The sequence below is a fragment of the Macaca mulatta genome, chromosome 15 (assembly GCF_049350105.2).
Source record: "Macaca mulatta isolate MMU2019108-1 chromosome 15, T2T-MMU8v2.0, whole genome shotgun sequence".
NCBI classification, from domain to species: domain Eukaryota; kingdom Metazoa; phylum Chordata; class Mammalia; order Primates; family Cercopithecidae; genus Macaca; species Macaca mulatta.
The window spans coordinates 8,828,180-8,852,915 of record NC_133420.1 but is presented as its reverse complement, the minus strand read 5'-3'; the positions used below and the strand labels follow the sequence as shown (position 1 = coordinate 8,852,915).

Genomic DNA, 24,736 nt, shown 5'->3' with positions numbered 1-24,736 from the left:
ACACAGGCAGTTATCGGGGGGAAGAGAAAGCAGGCAGCGGAGCCACCCCATCTCAAGGCAGTGTGCGGGGCAGAGCCTAAGACAGGGTCCTCCTGCAAGGGCCAGACAAGGAGGCAGGCACGGGCAGGAAATGCGTTCAAATCAACAGCAAAGACAAAAGTCACCTAGAAAGGGGGACTCCACCAGACTCTTACCCAGCAGCATGCCCCTCCTGCCTGAGCCTGGTGAGCAAGGGGCTCAAGGGGAAACTGAGGAAGGAGCTTGCACTTCTGTGTGGCTGAGGAGGGCACCCATCTGAGGCCCCGCCCACTCCCTGCTTTGGCTCCTCTGTTCCCGGGCTGCTGATTCTCAGGAGGCTTTGCCACCTGAAGAACCAGGAGGTCGAGCAAGGGAAGAAGAGCTTTCCAGCTCCCGTGCTGACCTGAGATCTGAGAGGCACCATCCTGCAGAATGGCCTTGGTCCCAGGCCTCCATGTGCACTGTGGCAGACAGTGCCAGTCAATCACTGATGGCAGACAGTGCCAGCCGATCACCGCTCTTTCCTGACCCAGACACAGCCTCATGCTCTTCAGCCAAGTGCCCCAGGGAAGCCCACCACCAATCGGTCAAGCTTGGGGTAAAAGACGAAGCCTATTTGCTTCCCTGTATTCACGTGGGGCTTATCAAGTATTTACTAAGCACCTTCTAGAAACTTGGAGATAACTACAAGCCATGGTCCCTGAGCCCAAGACACTTACAGGCTTGTTTTCTGGGAGGATTGGGGCGGATTAGAGACCGCCTTCTGGTCAGTGACCACACGATGGGCCATCTTGGTCTCTGTCCGTATCTGGTTTGGGGGTTTTAGCAGGACTAGGCCTAGACTAAGGACAGGGAGGGCCCAAGTTCTGGCCGGGTCCAGGGTCCTGGGATCCAGGGCCATTTGGGACCTGTGGGAATGGACGGACAGCATGTGATGGGGCATGGGGTCTGTGCCCTCAGTATGTTCCCTTCACCCTCTTGTTGTCGGGGTCGAAGGGAGACTTCAGGTGGGCCCGGGCACCGTAGGTCACCCCCATTCTCTCCAGGGCATAGTCCCCGCTCTTCACAAAGTCCAGCGAGACCTAGGAGCAGAGGTGGGGATGAGGGTCACTATCTGTTGGTAGGTGCGGGGCTCAGGCCTGCCTGTTTCTCTGGAGGAGGGGGTCTTGGTCTTGCTGCCTGCCCTGTGGGCAAACTCATCCCTGTGCCAGGGCCTCCTTCCCGAACCCAGGCATCGCCCCAGAGCAGGTGGAGTTCGTGTCCATGTGATCTCGAGTTGGACACGGGCATCTGGGGTCCGGCAAAGCCAAGGTCTGGCAGCCAGTACGACTTCCACAGGACAACACACCTCCAGCCCCAGCGATTCCAGATGCCTGGGAAACAGCAGAAACACGGTGGTTTCCCCGGAGCCGGGCCGGAGCAGCGCCGAGGCTGGCGGCCAATCCGGCTCAAATCCCTCTGGGCAGGGGCGGCTGGAACAGCCTTCTAGACAGCTTGGCCTCTACGTGCTCCCCATCCCACGCCCTGGCTTGGCCTCCCCAGCAAGCCCTCGGGAACTAGTCAGCCCCAGGTGCAGGTGCTCTTAGGGCAGGAGGAGGGCGTCACCTCCAGCCTGGTGCAGCTGGTGACGCTGGGCACTTTTGCCACGGCTGCTATGAGGAGGGCAGGCCGGGCCAGTCAGGGAAGCTGTTCTCCCATTATAGCAATTAAACCCAAGGCCAGGGCCACAGGAGGCAGTCTCAGGTTCTACTCTGGGAGTCAGAGGGCTCCTTCTTGTTCCTGGCAGCTCAGGACTGGATGAAATAAAATAGAAAAACAAATCAAGCTTTTTCTGTGACAGGAGCTTTAGGAGTGGCGCTTCTGAGCCATGTGTGCACCTGCAGGGCTGCAAGTTCTGAGCTGTCCCCCGCAGGAAGGCAGCATGGCGAGCTGGTGGACTTCAGATGTCCCCAGGCAGGCACAACTCAAAGCGGGCACCTGGCCTTGCTAACAAATACCCACCAGGCAGAAACTCCTTCCTCATCTCAGAGCCTTTCCCTTTAATGACCAGGTTTCCCAATCTTAGGAAGACACCTCTACTACCCCACTTGGGTGCTAGAAAATGTTTAACAACAGCTTTGGAGTAAGGCGGGTGTGACTGTAGCGTTTGCCCATTTCCATGGTGCAAATGCTCTGGACAGCCCTGATGGAGGGGCACGAGACATGCACCAGCAGCTCTGGGTGCATCGACTGGTTCCCCGGCTGCCTGTCTGGATGCCATTGAACCTCAGCTTCCCTGGTCACGTTGGTTATGGACCCATCCCTGACTCTGGAGAAAGGCGAGCATTACTGCTCTTTGAAGAAATGGCAACGGAGCCTCCCCTCCCCAGCCCACCCTGGCATGGAACCCATAAACTCTGGTTTGGCTGGGCCCCAGGGCTGTGGCCCCCAGGACCATGGCCCCAGGGCTGTGTCAGGAGGCCCTGCCCACGATGGGAGCCACGCCATCACAATCCCTGCTTATTAAGATCCCACTCTGGGCAGTGGCCTGTATGACGGCCCTGCATGGTAGGTGAGTGTCCACATTTTATAAATGAGGAAACCGAGGCTCTAAGAGAGGATCCTTGTCCAAGGTCACAAAGCAAGTAAAAGGCAGATCCCAAAGCCTGGTGGCATCAAGTGTGTTCTGAGCCTCCCAGCTCCACCGCCAGACTCAGCCCCATGGGCTGCCACTTCCCCACAGCTCCACAGGACCATGGCCTTGCCTGAGGCCTGGCGGTGTCCCCTCCCCCTTGGGCCTTCGAGCTGGGCCTGCGCATGTTCTGCAGCTCTTGCTAAGATTGCTCTGTCTCCAGCCTACCCCTCCTTGTGGCTTCTCCCAAGCGCTCCCTCCCTCCCCGATTCCCTCTATGTGCCCAGCAGGGACTCAGGCTGGAAGGTTCTGGAGTCAGGCCAGCACCTCCCGGCCTCACTTAGGGCTTGGGCCAAATGTCAGATCTGCTCCCATGGAGAGATGTGACCCTCCTCACTGGCACCTCTACATGTGGCACCAGAAAGATGGGAAAAGGAGGTGGAGGTACAGACCACCCCTTCCCCTTCTGGGGAGGCTGCCCACCCCCTGCCCCACCACCCCTGGCCACCCAGAGCTGTCCTGGGACTTGCTTCTGGGGGCAGTACCTGCTCTTTCCAGCCTGCTCCTTTCTCCTGCAGAGCCAGGGACCAGGGTCACCTGGTGAGTGTGGGGTTCCCTGAGGTCAGGGGTGTCTGGAGTGAGGAAAGAGAGGAGGATAGAAACATGGGTCGCTGAGTCTGAGTCTCTGGTTGGTCACCCTGGGGCCACCCCTGCACCCCAGGCAAAGGGTGGGCCGTGGGCAGCTTGAGGTTTGGGTCTCTGGTGTCAGGAGCCGGAAGGTATCAGCCTGGCTGGCTGGCACCTCCTTCTAACCAAAAAAAGCCTGGAAGTCAGATTCTTCCAGAGAGAAAACAGAGAGCAGCTTTGGCTCTGCCCAGGCACAGCTGGGGAGTCCTCCACCTGCTGAGGCCTATTCCTCTCCCTTCTCCTTCCCCCTCCTCCCTCTCCCTCCTCCTTCTTCCTCTCTCCCCTTTTTCCTTCCCCCTCCTTCTCCTTCCTTCCTCCCCCCTCTTCCCTCCTCCCTCCTTCTTCCTCCTCTCCCTCCTCCCTCCTTTCTCTTCCCTCCTCCTCCCCTGGACCCCACCCGTCCTCCTCCCTGTGCCCGGCACACTCAGGGTGCAGTGCAGGGTGCTGGTTTGGAGCTGGGGAGGAATCGGCATTTGCCTCAGCAGGGCCAGAGAAGGCGACTCACCGGCCCACCACTGGGGTCATGGATGTAACCGTAGGCGATGGTCTTGTCGATGGCGAACCCAAAGTCGGCCCTCCGGACGTGGCCCACCACTTGGCCGTTCCTCCAGATGGCCTCCAGGCCAAACATGGGTACTTTGCTGGAAGAAGCAGTAGAGAAAGCTGGGGCCCCAGAAACCACAGGGTGGGGACACATCCACAGTGGCCTGGAGGAGAATGGGGGGCTGCATGGTGCCCACCCAACCATGGCTCCACACAGATAGGGCTGGCCTACAATGACCTCACTGGTCCCCAGAGCCAGCCCAGCACCTGGCCTGGACACCACGGCTCAGGCTTCGAGTGAGTAAAAGGGATGAGTGGAAAACAACGAAACCAGGAGTAGACTTTGCTGTTTCCAGAAGCGAGGCCCGTATATTTGGGAGAGCCCCTGCCTCCGATTTCCTTCCACTGCTCTTCAACTCTGTTTTGTTTTGTTGTTGTTGTTGTTGTAGTGGTACAATCTAGACTCGGCAACCTCCACCTCCCAGGTTCAAACAATTCTGCCTCAGCCTCTGGAGTAGCTGGGATTACAGGCACCCACCACCATGCCTGGCTAATTTTTGTATTTTTAGTAGAGACAGGTTTCACCATGTTGGCCAGGCTGGTCTAGAACTCCTGACCTCAAGTGATCTGCTCGCCTCAGCCTCCCAAAGTGCTGGGATTACAGGTGTGAGCCACTGCACCCAGCCAGGTTCATTTTTTTTCACAGTACAATACATACTTTATTCAAAGGACTTTGCTACGTGTAATACATGAATGCTCACCATGAAAGCTTTAAAAATTAAAAGCAGGAAGACAAAGGATAAAAGTAAGATAAAATCAAAGAAAGGCCAGCACCCAGGGCTAACTGGTAATACTTTGTTGCCAGTCTGCAGACTTCTCCATGTGTGATGGGTTATCACGGCTGCAGCTGTGCAAAGGGGCCCCTGAATGGAAGGGCCGGGGTGAGGCTGAGGGGGCCTCCTGTATCCTCACCCTGGAGTCACTGTTTGGGTCCCACCTGTCAATCAGATTAGGATGAGGCTGCAAGGAGGTTTTGTAAACATCTTTGGTTTCACCCTAGTTTTCTTTTTTTCTTTTTTTTTCTTTTTTTTTTTTTTTTTTTTGAGACAGAGTCTCGCTCAGTTGCCCGGGCTGGAGTGCAGTGGCGCGATCTCGGCTCACTGCAAGCTCCGCCTCCCAGGTTCACGCCATTCTCCTGCCTCAGCCTCCGGAGTAGCTGGGACTACAGGCGCCCACCACCTCGCCCGGCTAACTTTTTGTATTTTTTAGTAGAGACAGGGTTTTACCGTGTTAGCCAGGATGGTCTCGATCTCCCGACCTCGTGATCTGCCCGCCTCGGCCTCCCAAAGTGCTGGGATTACAGGCGTGAGCCACTGCGCCCGGCCTCGCCCTAGTTTTCATTCTCCACCTGAGGACACTGAGGCTCCAAATGCCCGGAGTCCCAGAGTAGAGTGGCAGGGCCGTTCTCTGTGACTCCACTGCCAGCGTCCTCTCTGCGTCTGTCCTGGAACCGCAACAGTCCAGAGCCGCGGCGCAGAGCAGCTATTATGCAGCCTGACAGAAAACCCCTGAGCGGAGCGCACTGGGTCACAGGGGCTGTCCAAGGCCCTCCTAACCCAGACATCAGGCTGCAGGTGCTTCCTGGAGGGTCAGAGGGTCGGGGTCAGGCAGGCAGAACGGACCCATGGACGCTGACCTGTCTGCAAGGGGCCCCCTCTCCGGGAGCTGAGCTGATCCCGGGAGCTAGACAGGCTGTCACGTGAAAGGCAGAGCCTGACAGGCACCCAGGGAGAAGCCACAGGACGAAGACAGCACGGCCCCGCTCACCCTCCCTCTCCCCTCACCCTCCCTCTCCCCTCACCCTCCCTCTCCCCTCACCCTCCCTCTCCCCTCACCCTCCCTCTCCCTCACCCTCCCTCTCCCTCACCCTCCCTCTCCCTCACCCTCCCTCTCCCTCTCCCCTCACCCTCCCTCTCCCCTCACCCTCCCTCTCCCCTCACCCTCCCTCTCCCTCACCCTCCCTCTCCCTCACCCTCCCTCTCCCTCACCCTCCCTCTCCCTCTCCCCTCACCCTCCCTCTCCCTCACCCTCCCTCTCCCTCACCCTCCCTCTCCCCTCACCCTCCCTCTCCCCTCACCCTCCCTCTCTCACATTCTCCCTCTCCCTCACCCTCCCTCTCCCTCACCCTCCCTCTCCCTCTCCCCTCACCTTCCCTCTCCCCTCACCCTCCCTCTCCCCTCACCCTCCCTCTCCCCTCACCCTCCCTCTCCCCTCACCCTCCCTCTCCCTCACCCTCCCTCTCCCCTCACCCTCCCTCTCCCCTCACCCTCCCTCTCCCTCACCCTCCCTCTCCCTCACCCTCCCTCTCCCTCTCCCTCACCCTCCCTCTCCCCTCATCCTCCCTCTCCCCTCACCCTCCCTCTCCCTCACCCTCCCTCTCCCCTCATCCTCCCTCTCCCCTCATCCTCCCTCTCCCCTCACCCTCCCTCTCCCTTACCCTCCCTCTCCCCTCACCCTCCCTCTTCCCTCATCCTCCCTCTCCCTCACCCTCCCTCTCTCACATCCTCCCTCTCTCACATCCTCCCTCTCCCTCACCCTCCCTCTCTCACATTCTCCCTCTCCCTCACCCTCCCTCTCCCTCACCCTCCCTCTCCCTCTCCCTCACCCTCCCTCTCCCTCACCCTCCCTCTCCCTCACCCTCCCTCTCCCTCACCCTCCCTCTCCCTCACCCTCCCTCTCTCACATCCTCCCTCTCCCTCACCCTCCCTCTCTCACATCCTCCCTCTCCCTCACCCTCCCTCTCTCACATCCTCCCTCTCCCTCACCCTCCCTCTCTCACATCCTCCCTCTCCCTCACCCTACCTCTCCCCTCACTCTACCTCTCTCCTCACTCTCCCTCACTCTCATCCTCCCTCACCCTCACCCTCCCTCTCCCCCACCCTCCCTGTCCCTCACCCTCCCTGTCCCTCACCCTAACCCTCCCTTTCCATCACCCTCCCTGTCCCTCACCCTAACCCTCCCTTTCCATCACCCTCCCTGTCCCTCACCCTCCCTCTCCCTCAACCTCCCTCTCCCTCCCCTCCTCACTCTGACACTCCTTTTGAAGGCTCCAGAAACCTGGGAGAAGTGGCAGTGTTTGCAGCTGGCTGTCAGCTCCACGTCCACAGAGCCCAAAGCTGCCCACGTGCCGGGAGACCTGTGCTTCGGACCCCCACAGGCACCACGGGAGGCCTCTGCGCAGGGCCTCATCTTCTCAGACTTCCCTGCAACCCAAGGGGGACTCGGGTCCCTGGAATCCAAACTCTCCCAGTAGCTCAGGGAGCACCGGGCTCCAGCAGCATGCTCAAAGCCACTCTCAGTGGGGAGAGCAGGAGGTCAGGTCGACCCCAGGCAGAGTCTCTCCTTCCACCTCTGCTGTGTGACTGGGCGTGAGTCCCCTGCTCCTTGGCACCATGTGGTCTCCATTTGTAAATGAGGATGGCGGCCCCAGCACAGTCCCTCTACCCCCATCACAGGGCTGTGGGGAAACTGAACCAGAACAGGATGGGAGGTCATGGCGCAGTGACTGGGAGGCCAGGCTCCCTGGGTTCACCCTCCCAAGGCCCTCAGCCTAGACCCGCCACAGAGGGGTGGCCTGGGCTTGGCTGCACCTTTCTCTTTTGAGACCTGCATTCGAAGAGCGCAGAGCCTTCCCTATCTCCCCACAGGCCCTGCTGGCCTGGGAGGGGCCCCAGGTGTGCAACCTTACACTGGCCTGGTTTGAATCCCAGCACTCTGGGATCCTCACACCTGTAATCCCAGCACTTTAGGAGGCTGAGGCAGGCGGATCACGAGGTCAGGAGAGTTCAAGACCAGCCTGGCCAACATGGTAAAACCCCATCTCTACTAAAAATACAAAAATTAGCTGGGTATGGTGGCAGGCGCCTGTAATTCCAGCTACTCGGGAGGCTGAGACAGGAGAATCACTCGAACCTGGGAAGCGGAGGTTGCGGTGAGCCGAGATCGCGCCACTGCACTCCAGCCTGAGCAATAGAGTGAGACTCCGTCTCAAAAAAAAAGAAAGAGCAAATTCTCTCTGCCTTTCTGCCTTTAACAGCATGTGACCTGGCCAGATGGCCCCTCTCTGGCCTTGATTTCCTTATCTGCAGTGGACTGCTGGGTGTGTTCCGGAAGAGCATGGCTGGCACATGGGAAGTGTTGGTACCAGGGGCTTTGACTGGGGGACTGAGAAGCGCCTGCCTGCCCTGGCTGTAGGCAGTTGCTTCTGGGTGGGTGTGGGACAGCGGGATACTCACTCCTCCACGGTGAAGCACACCAGGCGCCGGCGGAGGCCTGCGGCCCGCTGCTGCTCCAGGGCCTCCCTCCCCAGGAAGGGCACCGGTGACTTGAGCTTGCAGGTGAAGGCCAGGCCTGCCTCCAGGGGGCTGTCGTCCGGCCGCAGGTCTGCATGCCAGTGCCGGTAGCCTGTGGGAAAGGAAACCACCGGGTTGGTGCCACCCTAAGGGGGATAAGCCCTTCAGGAGATGCATGAGGATGCTGCCTAAACCTACCCCCTCCAGCCCCTACCCACACTCTCAGAGCTGCTTAGTCACCTGGGCAGGAGGCAAGGGCATCCCCAACTCCAGAAGATTCCCTGGGGTGACCCCCCCACTCCCCGAGAAGACTGCCCATCAGCACTGCAGCCCTCTGCACCCTCAGGTGGGGGTGTCAGGGAGGGGCTCGTGAGGGGGGAGCTTCCCAATGCCCAAGCTGGGTGCCCAACACCCTGGGGAATTGCCCAAAGCCCGCTCTGAGCATCCATCCTTGCTGTGGACAAGGGTCTGGGCTTCTTCCAGAGGCCACAGCACCTGCTCCCCTGCTCTATTCTTCACAGTTCTCAGAGAAACCAAGGCCCTCCATTCCAACCCAGCCTGGGCCTGCCCCCCAGGTGCCGGGCAGCACCTCAGCTCTCTGCGTCCAGGTGTGCGCAGGTGTCACAGATCCCAACACTGCCCCTGGGGCCCTGCACGAAGACCCTGGGCAGCAAGAGGGTTTGGGGAAATGGAGGATGTCAGGCGCTGGGGTGTGGGGGAGGAAATCATGGTGTGGAAAGAAGGAAGCCGGGTGACAACACAGGGAAGGTAAATAGCTTCTCGGCCTCCAGGTGTCTCAAGCGTCACCCCCAGCCAGCCCCTCTCCCTCTCTGCCCCATGCCCTGTGCCGACCAGACCCTGCACTCACCTTTCTCAATACTCAGGGAGTCAATGGCGCGGTACCCTGCGTTGACGAGGCCGTGCTTGGCACCCGCGGCCATCACAGCCCGGTACACAGGTACGCAGGACGCCTTTGGAATGTGCAGCTCCCAGCCCAGCTCCCCCACGAAGGACAGCCGCATGGCCCGGACCTGGGGCACAAGGTCATGGCTTAGATGTGGCCATGTAAGATGGCTGAGGTCCAGGGCCAGGCTACCACTTCCTGGTGGACAGCTCCTACCGTCACCATGACTACCAGCTGGCCCTGGGTCCCAGCCAGACTGCCACCAAGAAATGGGGTCTTGAAGAGCTGCTCCCTCCAGCTGCTCCGGAAATCTTTGAGGAGAAGTAGGGGGTCCCCTTTGGGAAGGGGAGATGGCAGGTTTGCTGTCTGTAGACCTCAGATTTTCTCCAGGACTGGGTTGGTTTCCTGTCTGTCATAACAAATGACCACAACTGGTGGCTTAAATCAATAGCAGGAAACTCCCTCTCAGTTCTGGAGGCTCAAAATCCAAATTCACCATGTGGGTGAGCCACGCTCCCTCTGTAGGCTCTGGAGACGTGGAGACGACCCTTCCACTCTCCAAGGAGCGTCCTTCTGAGCGCCTCTAGGTGCCCCTCAGCTTGTGGCTGCGTCACTGTGATCTCTGCCTCAGCCCTACAGCCTCCCCTCTGTGTGTCTTCCAAGGACACTTGTCACTGGAGTGAGGACCTTCCCTAGCCCTACATAATGTCATCTGGAGATCCTGACCTTAATTACACCTGCAAAGATCCTATTTCCAAATAAGACGAGTTATAAGGCAGGTTCTGGCGAGTTAGGATGTAGACATATGTTTTGGGGGTCACCATTCAGTCCACAGCAGTGACCTGGGACAAGCTTCTCACCCTTCCCTGTCTGTAAGACGGGGTTGGGAGCCCAGCTTCATCTGTTTCAGAAGCTCTGAGACACATCTGCGAGGAACAGGGGGAAGGCAGCAGCCCAGCTCAAGGGACACCACCCTGGCTGCGCTCGGTGGGGACAGAAGCATCGGGGAAGGGGACAGCCAGGTGCCAAGCCCGTTGTCCGAGGAGCCCATCACCCACCATTCTGGTCAGCCCCGGCCCGGCACAGGGCTCTGAAGACAGCCATAGCCTCTGCCCTTCAGGACTCAGCTCGGCCGTGAGCACAGCCACGTTCTGGGTGGGGAAGAGGTCGGAAAGCAAGGCCGCTGCCTGGGACGCCAGACCAGGCTGGCAGGCAGAGCAGGAGACTGCCATTGCAGACAGGCCTTCCAGGTGAGGGTGCAAAGGCCCAGTGCTGGGCAGCGGATATGGCGGGAGGCAGGAGAGAAAGGCCTGTGGGGCTGTGGATACCTGACTGTGAAAGACATGGTGACCCCAAGCCCTGCAGAAGTGACAGTGCCGATTACGTGCTCGTGAGCTAAGCTTCATCTCGTCCCTCCGTGGCCCATGCAACGGTGGGAACACTGTCAATCATGTCCATAGGCTGAGGCAGACACAGAGGCTCCCAGAGGCACTGAGCCAGGCCTAGGCACACCCAGCTCTGCCGAGGACAGCTGGTGTCTTTGGGAGGGTGTGTCCTGCACATCTGCACATCAGGCTAGCACTTGGCTCCGTGGAGGCCACAGGCAGCGTGGGGGGCTCCTTGCACAGGAGACGTGATTTTCCTCACACACTTGATTCAGGTGCGTGGCACGTCCACACCCAGTAACTAGAGTCTGCGTCCTCACCTTCAAGCAAACCCTTGAACCCACTGACTCCCATGGGAAAGCCTGAGTGCTCAGCCCTGGGACCACAGAGCTCACAAAAGGAATGGGGAGAGCTAGGCTGACTGCAGGATCCCAGACAGTGGAGGAGCTGATTCCACCGCTGTTCTGAGCGGAAGGGCCCTCCCCGTACAGCTCCCGCTGGGATACATCTGTGGGAGGGAGGGCAGAGGCCGCTCTCCCAACCACAGGGGCAGCTCCTTATAAACCTGACACTTTAATCACTTGGCCTCCGAGGGGCTGGATTCTAAAAGCTTTGGAAATAGCGCAAATTGTTCTAGGTTGCCATTTGCCCAGGCCTCCTACAAAACTCAAAATTGACACAGAAAATGTACTGTTGACATTTCCCTGCTTCCCTGGTGCAAGCCGTAGGCCCCTGACAAAGATTGCCTTGTCAACGGGGTTCTAATTTTAGACAGCCTATGGAGGATCTCAGGGCTCAAAGCCAATCACATTTTGAAACAGGAAATATAATTTTTAAAGTGCACCTATCCACGGCCCTCCAACTGTGGATCCCTGTTCAGACAAAGACCTGTCACCCAGCTCAGTGAGAGTTCATGGGTGGAAGGGAGGGAGTGGTCCCATCCTTCCTGGCTCCAGCAGCTCAGCGAGGATGGAGTCGGCTGGGTCCGGGTCTCTATCATATCCCATGCACGGCCTGGCCCAAGAAACGGTCCCTGAACGACGGAGGAAAACGGGGGCCACACCTGCTTCCCGACAAAGTGAGGGAGTCTGGGGAAATCCAGGGGCCTCTCTAACATCACAGAATCACTGGTTTTTGAGGCATCTTGCATTTTCTCCACCAAAGCAGTAGAGTGGGATCGGTCCCCAGTTCTTCCAAGTGGTGACCCACAAGGAAAGGGACAGGCCAAGTGAGGACATCCGGAACATGGGCTCCCAGTCAGCTGGGCTTGGGTGGGAACAGCATCTCCCAGCGCCCATGGGGGTCAGCCCACTCGGCCTCAGTGCCCTCCTCTGACCCATCAACCAAGGATGGCACGTGTGCACCAAGCACGTGGTCCTGGCACGCGGCCCTTGGCCACTTTGGCTCAGGTGGGCTATGAAAGCCCCGAATTGCAAGATGGAACTCCTGGCCGTGGATGGAGTCACAGAGTTGTGGAAGATCAGCAGGAAGGGCCTTATGTCAGGTTTTGTTTAAACCCTTTCCACATCCCGAAAATTCCACGCAAAAAAACCTGCTGAAAATATTAAACGAAGTCAACAAAGTTGCAGAAAGCGAAGTCAAATGAACCGTCACGTATGTGTTCACACGATTTCAACAAGGGTGCTTGAAGCCACTCACAGGGAAAAAGTCTCCAACAAGTGGTGCTGGGAGGATCTGACAGCCACGTGCAGAAGCGTGAAGCTGGTCGCTTACCTTACATCACGTCCAAAAATTAACTAGACATGGAACAAAGACATAAGGGTAAGATCTGTAGCTGTACAGCCTCTGGAAGAAAGCATGGGGAGTTGGAAATGGCAAGGGTTTCCTGGACAGGACACTGAAAGCACAGGTCACAAAAGCAAAAGTCAGATGGAAGGACATTCATCATAAGCACTTTTGTGCATTGGAGGACACTAATAAAAAGTGAAAAGGCAACCCACGGGATGGGAGAGAACATTTGCAAGTCTTACATAGGATAAGGGCCTTCTACCCAGACAGAATAAAGAACTCCTATGACTTAATAAAAAGTCAAATACCACCATTAAAAATGGGCAAAGGGGCCAGGTGTGGTGGCTCATGCCTGTAATCCCAGCACTTTGGGAGACCAAGGTGGGAGGACCATCTGAGGTCAGGAGTTCGAGACCATCCTGGCCAACATAGTGAAACCTTGTTTCCATTAAAAATATTTTTTTAAAAAAATTAGTTGAGCGTGGTGCTGTGTGCCTGTAGTCTCGGCTAATCGGGAGGCCGAGGCGGGAGAATCACTTGAATCCAAGAGGTGGAGGCTGCAGTGAGCCAAGATTGTGCCACTGCACTCCAGCTGGGGCAACAGAGCGAGACTCCGTCTAAAAAAAAAAAAGTGGGCAAAGGACTTGAATCAACAATTCCCAAATACAAATGCAAATGGCCAACAGGCCCAGGAAGAGATGCTCCACATCACTCCCCATCAGAGGCACGCACAATGAGTTATCACTTTGTGCCCATGAGGATGACAATTACAAAAACAAGAAAACGGAAGTAACAAGTGTTGGTGAGGATGTGGAGAAACTGGAGCCCTTGTACACTGTTGGTGGAAATGGAAAATGGTGCAAGCACTGTGGAAAACAGGGTGGCAGTTCTTTAAAACATTAAAAATACAACTTCCATGTGATACAGCAACCCCACTTCTGGGTATACACCCAAAGGAATTGAAAGGAGGGATTCGAAGAGGTATTTGCACACTCATGTTCACAGGGTTATTCACAATAGCCAAGAGGGAGATGCAACCCAAGTGTCCATCAACAGAGGATGAACAAGCGGGGCATGGTGGCTCACACCTGTAATCCTGCTACTTGGGGAGGCCAAGGCAGGAGGACTGCTTGAGCCCAGGAGTCTGAGACAAGCCTGGGCAACACAGGGAAGCCCTGTCTCTACAAAAAATTTTAGAGTTAGCTGGGTGTGATGGCGTGTGCCTGTAGTCCCAGCTACTTGGGAGGCTGAAAGGGGAGGATCACTTGAGCCCAGGAGGTTGAGGCAGTGAGCTGAGATCATGCCGCTACACTCCAGCCTGGGTGACAGAGTAAGACCCTGTCTCAAAGAACAAAAACAAAAACACCAGAAACAGATGATGAACAGACAAAATGTGTTCTATCCACACAAAGGAATATTATTCAGCCTTAAAAAGGAAGGAAATTTGGACGCATAACACAACGCGGATGAACACATTATAAACACATCATGCTAAGTGAAGGGAGCCAGTCACAGAAGGACAAATCCTGTCTGATTCCACTCATATGAGGTCCCTGGAGTCACCAAATTCATAGACAGTGAGAGCAGAATGGAGGGCACAGGGGCTGGGGGGGGGAAAGGGAGTTGCCTCAATGGGGACAGAGCTTCAGTTTCATAAAATGAAGACATTCTGGAGGTTTGTTTCCCAACAATATGAACATACTTAACACTACAAAACTGTACACTTAAACTAACAAACCAGCCAACAAACCAGCTTTTCTTCATGGGAAACTGAGGCTAGGAACTAAGTGACCGGCACTTTCTCGACATCCTGGGCCACAGGAACAGAGGAGCCAGGAGGTGCAGACAGAGATGGGAATTTGGGGAATGTGAGGGAATGGCCCCAGGCCAGACAGGAAGCTGCATCCTGTGTCCAACAGAAGGTCAAGGAGATACCAGAGAGACCAGGCGGGTGGGGAGCGGGGGGAAAGGCGGTACTTAAAAAGATAACGGTAGAGAATGTTCCAGAAGTGAAGACGGTTGGTCATGAGCTGTCAGACTACAGAAAGCACAGTACGTACCAAACGGGAAAACCACCAGCGAATCCCTGCATGGAAAACACTGGGGCATGCGCAGGCATCAGAGTGGGCAGGGCGCAGAGCGGGTAGGTGGGGAGGAGGAAGGAGAAATGAAAGAGAAAGAGAGAGAGAAAGAGGCAGAGAGAGGCTGGGCGCGGTGGCTCACGCCTGCAATCCCAGTACTTTGGGAGGCCTAGTTGGGCGGATCACTTGAGGGCAGGAGTTTGAGACCAGCCTAGCCAACACGGCAAAATCCCATCTCTACTAAAAATACAAAAATTGGTTGGGTGTGGTGACGGGCACCTGTAGTCCCAGCTACTTGGGAGGCTGAGGCACGAGAATTGGTTGAACCTGAGAGGCGGAGGCTGTAGTGAGCCAAGGTCACCCCACTGTACTCCAGCCTGGGCAACAGAGTGAGACTCCATCTCAAATAAATAAGATAGAGAGGGAGGCCTGAAACCTTGAAACCATCCCTTGGCATGGCTCCAGTAGATGCTAATCTACTGTAGAACAGTATCTTTGAAGCACAGAGCTTCGAACATAACTGTCAGCCTGGAAACCCACATCCTCCAGGACTTTGAGCCTGGAAACCCACATCCTCCAGGGGTGAGAGGAGTGAGGTGAACTGACAATGTTCTCAGATCCAGACAGAGTTTATGATGCACGATTCTTGTTGAAAGAATCTGTAGGGGATGCACCTTCAAGCCTGGGCCCCTGACCTCAAACTGGGTGCAGTTTGAGGGTCAGACCAGAACAGATACCTGGCCAGGTGGGGGTTGAGCTGGGAGGGAGGAAGACCAAGGTGAGATGAACTCTGCCTCCTGTTTAGAAATAGGTGCTTTGGAATCAAACCCATGAAGGGTGGGGCTACAGGGGACCTCTCCACCCATGGAACTAATCAGTCACCTGGAGTGACATGTCTGTTATGAGCAGATTTAGCTCTGCAAATAAAGGGTTGGGGCAGGGGTCCGTTGTGACAGCATGGACCCTGCTGGGAGCTGAGTCCCTTTCCTGCTTGGCCCTGGCTGGGGGTGAGGGCTCAGGACCCACAGGGCTGCCTGGTGCCAGTCTTCCCAGTGGCCAGGCACTGTTCCCAGCCAGTCAGCCTGGACAGGAGGGGAATGATTCCTGAAACCTGCAGAGCCACCTGCCACTGGTGTCGTTCGCTAGGGCTCAGACTCCTGGACTGCAGGTTGTGATGAGAGACGATCTCTCTGTGGAAAGAGACCACGTGGGGCGGGGCTGAGGCCCATCGAGTCCCCCATACTTACGCAAACATCATTACTATGACCATGGCTCTCCCCCTCCAAATTGTCCTGAAGACCCTCTCTTTTTGGAAGGTTCTGGAGGTCAGACACTTCCAGGCCCTGTAGGGAGTTCTGTGGGATGTCATTGGTCCCCAAGGGTGAGAGGAACTCGCCCTGCCTGTCCCATTCCATTCAGGCCACTTGGGTGGCAAGTGTCGGTCAGTGGGCAGGTGCAGGAGGCCTCCTGCCCTGGGCCACACAGCACTGGTACCCATTCTCGCCAGCCCCCACCACAGTGGCCAGCAGGCTCGAGGCTCATCTGCTGCAAGCATTCTAGGATTCAGACCGTGATCCCCCAAGCAGGGCACCCGGCATGAGGACTCGGGACTACAGGAGACCAGAAGGCCTCTGGTGCAGCCCAAGTCTCTCTCCGACCTCCTCCTCCCCTCCTGTCTCCCGCCCTCTTTCTCCCCCGCAGCAAGTCACAAAAGCCAGAATTCCTCTTTCCCCAGGTGGGTCATGGACAGTAGAGGCCCTCTCCCCCAAAGCCAGCCATGAGACCTAGAAATACAACACAAGCCTTCCCCACCTTTCTGGGGAGCAACTGGCCCTAAAGATGTTCTCCGCCCACTTTGTCTGACTGTGGGTCATAAGGCCCTAGCTCCAGGGATCCTGCCCCATGCCTGGGAGTGAGGAGCACCTGCACGGAGACACCAAGGGGGATCGGCATGGCCGACCTCGCCGGCCTCCCCGCAGTCCATCCCCACAGGCATCCCCTGCCATCCGACACCTGTCCACATGGCTGCCCGTTCTTCACCGACCCTGAGCACTGGAACCGTCTTCCCTGGGCCTCTGGGTCCCCCTTTCTGATGGCTCCCATGTCACATAAAGCTTTGATTAAATAGATCTGGTGTGCTTTTCTCTTGTGAACCTGTCTTTTGTTACAGGCCTGTCTCCCATGCCCCTGATGATGGCTGAGGGGAGGGATCACAATTTTTCTTTCCTTACAAGGGCAAGATGAGAACCTGGAACTGATTGCCCCTGAAGCCTCCGAGGCCCCCAGCTCAGGGCCCTCTGCACCCAATTCTGCATGAGGTCACTTGCCCCAGACAGAAGCAGCAAACCCGGGGCAGGTCGAAGCTTCCCACCACCCACTCCACAAACACCCTTGCTCCAACCTCCCCTTGGGGCCCAGACACTTCACATTGTCATGGCAGCAGCTTAACCCGTGACAGGGAACATGGCGCCCCAGCCTGCGGCCACCAGTCTCTCTGCGCTGCATCAGGGAACCTGCCCATGACATTGGGCATCTGTCTCAGGCCTCAGCAAATCTGCACAGGTTCTGTAAAGCGCGTGTTTAGGCAGTGACCGGAACCCAGTTGGTCTCTGACTGGCATGTCATGGTTATCTAATGTGTGTGGGTGCAGGACTGCTCCATCCTGAACTAATCAAATCCTAATAGCGCCACAACTAGGACTTCTCGCTGTCAGGAGATTCAATTTCCTTTCGAGCTGAAATTAATTTTCAGAGAAAATCACTTTATCGCCGTGCCCCACGGAGTGCTCCCAGCCCAGCATGCTGCTTCGCAGCGGGGCCTGTCCTCGGCAGGGGCTCTGGGAACACCGTGTCTGGCCGAGCGGAGCTCCGGGAGGCACGCCGGGAGAGCACCGACCCACGGGGAATCTTGCTGGCCTCGAGGCAGATATTTGGGGAGCAAGGACAGCTGGTCTGCTGGCTGCTGAGCGGACAATAACTCTCCCCACCCTGCTTCTTCCTCTAGCAGTCCAGGGATCGTGGCGGCCTGGGTCAGATCCCAGCCTCTCAGAGAAGAATCAGTGCAGAAAGCAGCAGTGCTCGGCTAGGAATTGCGCCCAATTCGTCTGGTGGTGAGGAGGGTCTTTGGGCAGCGGCAGGCGCCCACTCTCGTACCCGGGTCCTGGGTCTGCAGCCCTGGCCCTTGTCCTCATCGGCCCTTGCATCTGCCTTCAACCCAGAGGTTCCGCTGACGGTGCAGGCACACACATTCCTCTCCTGCATCTGGTTGGCTGGAACTCAACTGATCGCCTATAAATACTTGGCTCAGGTCCACGCTCCGGCCCAGCGTTTCTTCACGTTGAGGGATATGTCATCAACACATTTTTAAGCCAGCACAAGATATTATTTAGGAGAATATGAAATTCTCCCTGGATTCAGAGAATCCAGAGTGTCTGGACAGACTTATGGAATGGCCCGGAAAGAATTTCAGACATTGTGCTAGACTTTGTGCTACAGGTGGGGACACTGAGGCCCAGAGAGGCGTCCCGCAGACGGATGGGGCAGGATGGAAAGCCAGGTTTCTGGCCTGACCTCCACGGAGCCTTGGGTAACACGGACGCTTTGGTTCCAAACCACCCCCAGCATCTGTGGCTGACTCAACTCCCATCTCACACCTACCTGTGAGGCCGCCCTACAGGGGGAGTTGGCCATGGCCAGTGGCTGTATCCCCATCTGTCTTGCTGGCCAGGAAATGGGGAGGGCACTGTGTCCCAGGCTGGGGCCACCTGGGAGTGCGTGGCCCTGGCCACTTTGAGGGACAGCCTCCCAGGTCAGCAAAAACTGTAACATTGACAGTAAGGGCCCAAAACCTCTGCTCTCCTGGCCCACACCTCCCCGGGGCCCTCAAGAGAAGGCAGAAGTCACTGAGGGCAGGATCCCTGGCCACTCCGTCCTCCACACCCTTGGCGGTGCCTACTCCTCGAGTCCCTGGCCCTATCTCATGGGAGCTGGACCTACTGGCCACCCAGCAACTTCAAGCCCCTGAGGGCTGCAGTCGTCCTCCAGACACACACAGACCTGGCCACCAGGCCCACGCTGGCCACTCCAGGCACACGCAGACCTGGCCACCAGGCCCACACTGGTCACTCCAGACACACGCAGACCTGGCCACCAGGCCCACACTGGTCACTCCAGACACACGCAGACCTGGCCACCAGGCCCACACTGGTCACTCCAGACACATGCAGACCTGGCCACCAGGCCCACACTGGCCACTCCAGGCACACGCAGACCTGGCCGCCAGGCCCACACTGGTCACTCCAGACACAAGCAAACCTGGCCGCCAGGCCCATAGTGGCCACTCCAGAGAGCTGCTGGGAGGACGAGGGAGATGGATGAGAAGCCAGTGGGGCTGTGCTCAGTGCTGGGCATCAGGGTCTCTAGGTGAAGATGGTCAGCCCCAGCTCACCCCTAGCCTGTCCCCGACGGACCCCGTGGACTCTAAGAACATGAGCATGGGAGTGACCCCGCAGAACCAGCCACTCAGCCCAGGAGACAGTAAATCTGTGTGCACTAAGGTCATCCGTCTTCCTAAGGAGTGTGGCCCTGGGGCACTGGCTGTCGGCAGGGACGAGCTCCTGGCTGGGGCTGTGGGGGGATGGAAGCCTGCCCTCAGCACCGGGGCATCTGCTGCCCTGGTCCTGCCACGGGGGCCAGGAGGTGTCGGGATGGGGCCCACAGAGACGGGGAGAATGCTGGTGGGGAGCGGGTGGAGCAGGGGCAGCTGATATGGGCTCCCAGCCAGCTCGTCCACAGGCCCTGGGGTCAGTCCCAGGGCAGAGCTCCCCAACACGGGCCACACTTTGTTCTCGGCCGAGAGGCCAAGACGCTCGACACTCGGGGCCTTGCCCCACCCTGTCTGTTTCCTGCCAACACTCAGTTCTCTGTGGTCATCTTTGTGGGACTCTCGGTTCCATGAGAACCCCTTGGCCTGTGGTCACCACTCGCCCTGCCCAGGACCTGTCTCCAGTACAGGCTGGAATGTGGCTGCAGGTCCCTTCCTGGGCCCCAACCTCACTCGGGGTCTGAGTCCATCGAGGGCAGGAGCCACATCTTCCATCCTGGAACCCCAGTCCAGCACCCAGCGGGCTCCTAGACAGCATGTACGGAGTTCACTCCAGAGCCCCTCAAGCACTGGTGAGAGAGAGGGTGAGAAGCACAGCACTGGGAACGGATCCTTGTTTAGTAAAACACTAATGCTTGACTGAGGGTCCCAGGTGGTCCAACGTGAGCTGACGGTGCTGGGAGGTACGCCACGGATAACCGCCATGGCCGGCGCACGGCGTGTTTCCCGGCAGCTGAGCCTCCTTACGCGTGCAGCACCTCCCCACCGCCTGTTTCCCGTGTCCCCAGGATCGCGCACGCCAGCTGATGCTCATGTCCCGCCTCCCCTGTGTTTCCCCTCCCACCCATCCCACAGGCAGGGACCCCGGCCTAGAAAGCATTGTGCTTCTCTCCCAATCCACCTGAGACCTAGGGTAGCACTGGGCAAGCGAGTCGCGCAGAATACTGACGGACAGAGAACAACACCCCACAGAGTGACTCAGAAGGCCGGGACCATGAACCGCAGACACCTCCAACCCGGTGGGTCCAGCTCTACCCTCTCTCAGACCAATAGTCAGGGTCTATTGGGAGGATGGTGTTCAAGGGAAGTTCCTCCCGGGGCCACTTCCAAAGCAAAGAGGTGGGCCCAGTGTGAAATCCATGCCCAGGGCACTGGAGACGCAGCTGAGGGTTCCAAGCGGTTCTCAGGGAACGTTCAAAGGAACAGGAAAACAGTCACGACATCTGGGAGAATAAAGCAGTGTGTACAGACTGCAGGGGATGCCCTGATTACGTTTTAAAATCCACAGACAGTCACAGATGACGGGAAGAAGATAGCAGGCAACGCACTCAACTGTCAACCCTGATTTCTCTGGGGATGGGATTAGAGGGGTTTTTTGCTAACTCGCTGGCAGGCTATGGATGTCCCCACCAGTCCTCTGAGATGCTGCTGACCACCATGTCCCAGCCAGATGAGCTTCGTGCAGCAGCTCACCAGACCTGCCCACAGACCCAGCATCCTCGCTCTGAGGCGGCAAGGATCGTGCCCAAAGTGGGCTTGCTAGAAGTGAGCTCTGCACTCAGCCCCTGTGCTGAATCCTATGTGCAGTGACGGTTGGAAACTGAGCAATGAGCAGTATCTTATGCAGCCCTGACGTGTTTGTATAACACCAGTTATTTTACACCAATGAGCAGGAGACTGTGGGGAGAAGCGGCCCTTGTGACCATCCCTGCACCCCCTACACCCCCAACGCTGTGTTTGGCCTGGCCTGTTCCTCTGGGGGACGTCATCCTGGAAGCAGAGCCTTTGTGTCAGCTCAGCGAGCACCTGGCCTGGCCTGGCTCCTGGGCCACACAGGTGGAGGCGGACCCAGGCAGCCGCGGTCCAGGCTTGGGGAGGCCGCCAGGGCCAGGAAAGGACCAGCCCCAGGGGAGGGGAGGCAGCTGGAGCCGCCTGTCTGAGAACAAGTCCCAGCAGCTTGCTGGAACGGCCGCGCGGGTGGGGGCGAGGCTGCTGGGCCTCACATGGGAGGGGATGTGTTCCCACCTGGTTGTCTCCCCCTCCTGTAGCCAAACCATACAGAGGTAGCACCTATGCCAAGCCTCAGCAAGGTGGGAGAACCCACGGCTCCCCTCCCCTTCTGCAAACCAGAGCCCAGCTGCAGACAAAGCTGGATGCTGTGTGGACCCCGTGGCCGGCCTGCTGGAGCTGGAGTCGGGCCGTCTGAAGGCCATGTGGCCTGGATCCAGCTGTGCTGCTCTCTCTGAGCGCCCACCCTCTCTGGTCCCAGCAGGCAGCTTTGCACCAGAGGCAGGAAGCAAGCTAGACACAGCCAGCCCTGCTTCCTGCCCCTGTGCAGCCTCTGGAGAGGGGAGGTGAGAGCAGAGCCGCCGGGATCTCCCTGGTCTCTGGCTGCCTCCTCCCTGACAGTCATCGCCACGTTGTTTATCTGCTAACGGAACCCAGCTCTGTCTCCCAGGACCTCGCTCCTCCCCAACCTTCCTTAGCATTTTCCCCACCCAAACCCCAGACGAACATACAGGAAGGAGAGACAGGGAGCTGCCTCCAAATGCGGCCGTGCACCCGCCCACCCCCTCCTGAAGGCCACATCCGGGTCACTGACACATATCTGGGGGTTCTGGGTTTCTTTAGTCGGGTGGCCCTGAGCAGCCTCTCTGAGCTCCATCTGGGTAACATGCGTCACACAGGGCAACATCTCCTGCAGCAGGAGTGCTGGAGGGCTCTGGAGGCCCGGTCCCCGCTGCCACTGCATGGCTTACACCCCTGCAAACAAGCTGGGTGGTCACGCACCAAGGTTCTCAACGGGTGATCCTGCCCCCAGCAGACCTTTGCCCATGTCTGAACACACTTGTGGCTGTCACAACAGTGGGCGCCACTGGGACCTAGCGGGCGGCAGCCTGGGAGGCTGCCACACACCTGTGTCACACAGGAGGGCTCCCAGAGCAGAGAGGGTCTATACCACCATGTCAGTCGTGCTGAGGTTGGGAGACCCTGTAACAGAGCCTTCCGCGCTGCGGCGGGGATTCCATGGGGAAGTGTGCTGTGATGCTCGCGGAACAGTGTCTGGCACACAGGAAGCCCTCGGCAAACAGGGGCTGCTATGTTTACCATCCTCACCTCAGCCTCGAGAAGTCAAAGCAGATGCCAAGATGCCTGTTTTCCAACAAGGAAACAAAGCCCAGAAGAGGGGCGTGCTGGCCCAGAACTAGAACCTGGGCCCCGATCCTGGTCTCTGAGGGAGCCTCCTGCCTGGGGCCGGGTCGCATGGAGTCCTGGCACCGGACACCACCACCGCCATCTCAGAATGGGTGGGCCCTGGCCCTCAGGATAGAGACTTTTGAGAGCTGGCAGGCGATGTGTGGGGTGCTCTTTGGGGACTGGCTGTGCTCCCACCCCAGCAGCCCCTCCTCCCATGCCAACAATGGCAGCTGGGAGGCTGCCACGTGGAGACCTCTGGAGCTGGCTACTGCTCAGCAGAGCTCGGTCCTCCCGTTTCCAGGGGGTCACTCGGCCTCAGAAGGGCTGCCCTGCGCCTTTCAGGAGGGGATACAATAGGTGGTGATGCGGGCGGTGAGGCTGAGGTCACCTTCCCTGGGACTGAGTCCCTGGCACGAACCAGGCACTGGGGATGGATGGAAGACGCTGTGACTTTGATCCCCATGACCTCTCCAAGCTGCCAACAGCCTGTGGGAGGGCCGCCTGGTCCCACTGCCCCCCTTCACAGTTGGGGACTGAGGCCAGGGAGGTAAAGGAACCTGCCCAAGAGTCCCCAGCCCCCCGATCCCCCAGGATGCCCCTCACACCATGCTGCCACCCACGACCCAGAGGACGTGGCCAGCTGGAACCTACCAGGTGCCCGGCGGCTCTTAGCAGCTTGTGGGTGGAGAATGGGAAGGCCTCGTTGCTCAGGTCTGCATCCAGCACCTCCTGCAGAATGGCCCGGCTGCAGGCAAAAGCAAAGTCGCTCGGTCAGCAAGTGCTCACAGGTGGGGCCTGGGCAGGAAAGGCCCCGGGGACCTGCCATGAGTGGGACAAGTCTCTGTCCTCATGAGACAGACGACAATAAACATGGATTAATAAAAATACACCAAGACAGATGTATGTTCCAAATATACACAAGACGGCCACCTTCCAGCGGAGTAACGCTGGGGCTAGCAGGACCCCTGGGGACGCAGACTTGGAGACAGCTCTGATGGGACTCGTGATTCTTAGATGGGGAACTGAGGCCAGAATGGTTATCTAACCACGGAATGCCCCTGAAGCCCACAGGCCAGGAGGAACAGAGCATCTGGGCCAGGTCCACAGTCCACATCCCCAGGCCCCTCTAGGTTTCCAACTCGTCAGAGGCCGGAGGGGCCTCAGCTGCTGCTTCGGTAGCCACCGCCCAAGAGAGGAGCTGGCTATGGCGGCCTTAGTGCTGCACAGAAGAGTAGAGTAAGGCCGGGTGCGGTGGCTCACGCCTGTAATCCCAGCACTTTGGGGGGCCGAGACGGGCGGATCACAAGGTCAGGAGATCGAGACCATCCTGGCTAACACGGTGAAACTCCGTCTCTACTAAAAAATACAAAAAAACTAGCCGGGTGAGGTGGCGGGTGCCTGTGGTCCCAGCTACTCGGGAGGCTGAGGCAGGAGAATGGCGTAAACCCGGGAGGCAGAGCTTGCAGTGAGCCAAGATCCGGTCACTGCACTCCAGCCTGGGCGACAGAGCGAGACTCCACCTCAAAAAAAAAAAAAAAGAGCAGAGTAACTTGCCCAAGGGAGAGCGGATTGGAGCAGATTCCGGCTTCCTCCCAGCCCCCTGCAGAAAGTGCTCTTTCCAGACACCACCCTGCTCTGTTCCCTGACCTAACCCTCCAACCGGGCACCTCGGCCCCAAAGTCCTCTGCCTGACATGGGTGTGAGACGCTGAGGCTGCAGACTTGGAGGAGGTAGAGAGCTGGGCTTAGCACCCAGCAGGTGCTAAGGGCCATTTCAACCTCCTAGGGGACTGTCACCTAGCAAGGGCAGGGCCGCACCCGAGCGCCCACAGTGCGGCGAGGGCCCGGGAATGTTCCTGAGCGCTGGACAATCAGTCCATACTCGACAGTTTGCACAGACTTGCTGGGTCCACCCCTAGTTTATAAGCTCTGTGAGGGCGGGGGTTCGCTCCCCACCTTCCCCACTCCACGGTGCCCTGCACCACATCTACTCTCACACTTGCCCAAGTACCGGAGACCTCACTGGGGCCAAAACCCATGGTCTCCAAGGAAGCCCTCACCTCCTGGGCACCGTGCCCACCTCCAGGTCTAGCCCTCTTGTGCCCCTCAACATTCTCACCCCTTCCTCTGTCCCCACTTAACCCTTTGTCATCCTTCAGCTCTTGGCTCAGCTGTCACCTCCTCCAGGAAGCCCTCCCTGACTCCCTAGGTCTTGGTCAGGTACTCGTTGTCCAAGGTCCCACAGTCTCCTGCCAGGGTGTCTCTCACATTGGTTGTACCCACCCCCAGGAGCTCTGTGCCAACAGAATCCCCCCATCCCAATGTGTCTGGCACAAAGAAGGCTCTCAGTAAATAGGACTGACTGAACACCCTGGCTTGGCACAGCAGGGTGAGGCCTCCATTGCCAGGAGATGCTCCCGCTTCTGTCCCTCTGGGGTCCCAGCAGGTGTTGAGCCTGCAGGGTGAGCTGCCCAGAAGCGCTGCTGACCCTAATCCCAATCGTCACAGTGCTGGGAGCCGCCACCCACGTCAGCCTGAGGTGCTCGGCGGTGGTGCAGTTGGCCAAGACCCTTATGTAACCACCCAGCACCCACGTGGTGCCAAGTC

The 24,736-nt window shown here is 58.1% G+C and overlaps 1 protein-coding gene across 17 annotated transcripts in view; it reads right to left on the bottom strand.

The window, feature by feature from the left end:
- Positions 1–647: 647 nt before the first annotated feature.
- SARDH (sarcosine dehydrogenase) overlaps positions 648–24,736 on the bottom strand; it is a 77,292-nt gene continuing 53,203 nt past the window's right edge. For 7 of the 17 annotated variants that reach the window (XM_077967227.1, XM_002799932.4, XM_077967225.1 and 4 more), the window contains 5 exons: positions 22,782–22,875; positions 9,080–9,242; positions 8,155–8,323; positions 3,822–3,957; positions 648–1,100 (listed from right to left, as the gene is read on the bottom strand). In XM_077967227.1, the coding sequence (XP_077823353.1) occupies positions 975–1,100; positions 3,822–3,957; positions 8,155–8,323; positions 9,080–9,242; positions 22,782–22,875 (688 nt within the window). In that variant the 3' untranslated portion in view covers positions 648–974. Of the gene's footprint in view, positions 1,392–1,623; positions 1,812–3,174; positions 3,262–3,821; positions 3,958–4,552; positions 4,857–5,145; positions 5,501–6,946; positions 7,388–8,154; positions 8,358–9,018; positions 9,243–22,781; positions 22,876–24,736 lie in introns of those variants that run through there. The other 10 variants (XM_028834632.2, XM_077967230.1, XM_015116426.3 and 7 more) reach the window with 8 other exon arrangements.